This window comes from Penaeus monodon, chromosome 9, assembly GCF_015228065.2.
Source record: "Penaeus monodon isolate SGIC_2016 chromosome 9, NSTDA_Pmon_1, whole genome shotgun sequence".
In the NCBI taxonomy this organism is placed as follows: Eukaryota; Metazoa; Arthropoda; class Malacostraca; order Decapoda; family Penaeidae; genus Penaeus; species Penaeus monodon.
In genome coordinates this window covers 36,593,154-36,595,653 of record NC_051394.1, presented here as the reverse complement: position 1 = coordinate 36,595,653, position 2,500 = coordinate 36,593,154, and the positions used below count along the sequence as shown (strand labels likewise).

The 2,500-nt window shown below is 49.0% G+C and overlaps 1 protein-coding gene across 1 annotated transcript in view; it reads right to left on the bottom strand.

The window, feature by feature from the left end:
• Positions 1-2,500, bottom strand: part of LOC119577125 (gamma-glutamyl hydrolase-like) — a 14,607-nt gene that overhangs the window by 3,922 nt on the left and 8,185 nt on the right. The window contains exons 6-7 of the mRNA XM_037924813.1: positions 1,447-1,600; positions 69-175 (exon numbers count right to left, since the gene is read on the bottom strand). Coding sequence (XP_037780741.1) covers positions 69-175; positions 1,447-1,600 — 261 coding nt within the window. The remainder of the gene's footprint in view (positions 1-68; positions 176-1,446; positions 1,601-2,500) is intronic.

Below are 2,500 nucleotides of genomic sequence, written 5' to 3'. Positions count from 1 at the left end.
CAAATCAGACCAGATACAAACCACACATGAGCGAACAAATCAAAATAAACACGAAAGAAACGGCATACTTTGGGCGTGACGCAGAAGTGGTGGAAGTTCGCGGTGATCGGCTTCGTGATGAGGGCTTTGAGCAGAGCCTTGGGCATGTGGCGCAGCAGGTGGCCCTCGGCGTAGTCTGAGGGGAAAGGGAGAGAGGTGAGGGGAGCTGTGGGGTAGGGGGAAGGGGGGAGGGAAGGGGGGAGCGTAATAGGGAGGGGAGAGGGAAAGGGGAAGGAGAAAGGAAGAGGGGAGGGGAGGGGAAAGGGGAGAGGGAAGGGGAGGGAAGGGAGAGCGTAATGGGGAGAGGAAAGGGGGAGAGAAGGGGAGAGGGGTGTAATGAACAGGAAGAAGAAATGGTCATCTTACAGTGAAACAGGAATTTGTACCTAACAGAGAGAGAGAAATGGAAAAAAAAGGAAAAGGAAAGGCCAATAAAAAGGGAATAGACGGTAACGAAATAAACGAGGAGACACAGAGAGGAGTTTCAGATAACAGTTCAGCTGCCTCGTCACATTAGCTTCGGATTTACACAGTAGTCTAACTATTACATTCCTAAATGACATGTTACCCAATCACGTCATCCGAAAATAATTCGAAATAGGTCTTGCGAGGGAGTTTTTTCATGAAAACACTTCTCTAAGTCATGGCCATTTTTACATAAAACATTTCTTGTCACGATCCATTTTCTTTTCTTTTTTCTTTTCTTTTTTCTTTTTCTTTTTTTTAAATACTTATCTTGGCAAAGAGATGTAATTGAATTTGTTCCCTTCTGTCAGTTATTTTTTCTTCCCTTAACTGCAATTACCTACTGTTATTATTCACTCGCCTCCTCCTTTCCCCCGTCTTCAGTTTCTCCCTTCGTCCTCTCCTTTATCGTCCCCTCCTCTCGCCCAACTTCTGCCCCGCACTCCCACTCCTCTCCTCTCATCCTCCCCCACACTTGCTCGTTTCTCCCCCATCCTCCCCTACGCGTGCCATTTTCTCCCCCACACTTGCTCTCTTCTCCTCTCATTCTCCCTACATTTGCCATTTTATCCCATCCTCCCCCACACTTGCTTTTTCTTCCCCAAACTCGCCATTTTCTCCCTTCATCCTGCCTCACAGTCGCCATTTTCTCCTGTATCCACACTTGACATTTCTCCCTCATTCTCCCCCACACTCGCCATTTTCTCCCTTCATCCTCCCCACACTTACCATCTTCTCTCTCATTCTCCCCCACACTTGCCATTTTCTCCCTTCATCCTCCCCCACACTTGCCACTTTCTCCCTCATTCTCCCCCCACATTTGCCTTTCAACCTCCTCGCCCTCCCTCTGCCCTTCCCTTTCCTTCCCCTCGACACCCGTCCCATCCCCCTCCCCCTACTTTCCCCTCCTCCCCCCTCATTCCCCCATCCCTCATCCCTCACCATTATCAAGCTTGACGTGATTTGCCGAGTTCTGAGCCATGCAGCGCGTCCTGATCTCCTCGCCCTTCGCCGCCAGCCCCATCAGGAGTTCGAAGCCCAGGCAGGTGCCCCACAGCGGGAACACGTCGCCGTCCTTGTTCATCTGCACCGCCGTCTGGAAAGGAAAGTTAAAAAAAAAAATTTAAAGTTTTTAAGAAAGATAAGTTTTTGTTTTTATTAAGTCTTAAGTGTTTCTTTCCCGGTGATTAAAATCTCTTAATTTTTTTTTCTAAGGTTAAGGAAGTGATTACATGCCCAGAGTGCCTATGGGATTCATAAAGTGCTTCGTGGAATTACCGCAATCCAGTAATCAATCCCTTAAAACTACTATTATCATTACATCACAATCCTCTTTCAGAATCACAGCCACACACGCCGTCAGACCGCGGAGCTAATCAGGCGACGAGAGAAGCTATGCTCATGCTTTTGTCATTATCTTCCTCGAGTAACAGCGTCGCGGCATCGAGTGGATTAAAAAACAAAACAAAACAAAAAGGAAAAACAAAGGGCGCGTGTTACTGTGTTCAAAAATAATTTGTGAATTTTGTAAAGACTTGAGATACTTTCGTTGAGGTTTAAGCGTCCGTATCAGAGGAGAAGGAAAACGGAGAGGGAGAGTGGAAGAGGGGGAGTGGAAAGGAGGAGGAGGAGGAGGAGAGGGAGAGGGAGAAAGAGAAGTTTAAAGTTAAAGTTTGGTTTGGATTCCATTTGATGCAATGGATATTCTTGGTGTGACATACTGTCTGTTTGATTTTGCTCACGTGTGTCAGCTGGTGCTGACTCGGCGGACCCGAGTCCTTGCCCGCCGTGGTGCCCAGCCACAGCAGTAACCTCCGGGCGACAGTTGCAACTTCTCGCGCCTGGGCGGGGCGCGAACCGCCGACCCCTCGGATGAGAGGCCGACACGTTACCACTGTACTAGCCCGGAGGAGAGGGAAAGGGAGAGAAGAGAGAGAGAGGGGGGGGGATAGGGAGAGAGTCAGGAAGAGGGATAGGGAGAAGGAGGGGGAGAGGG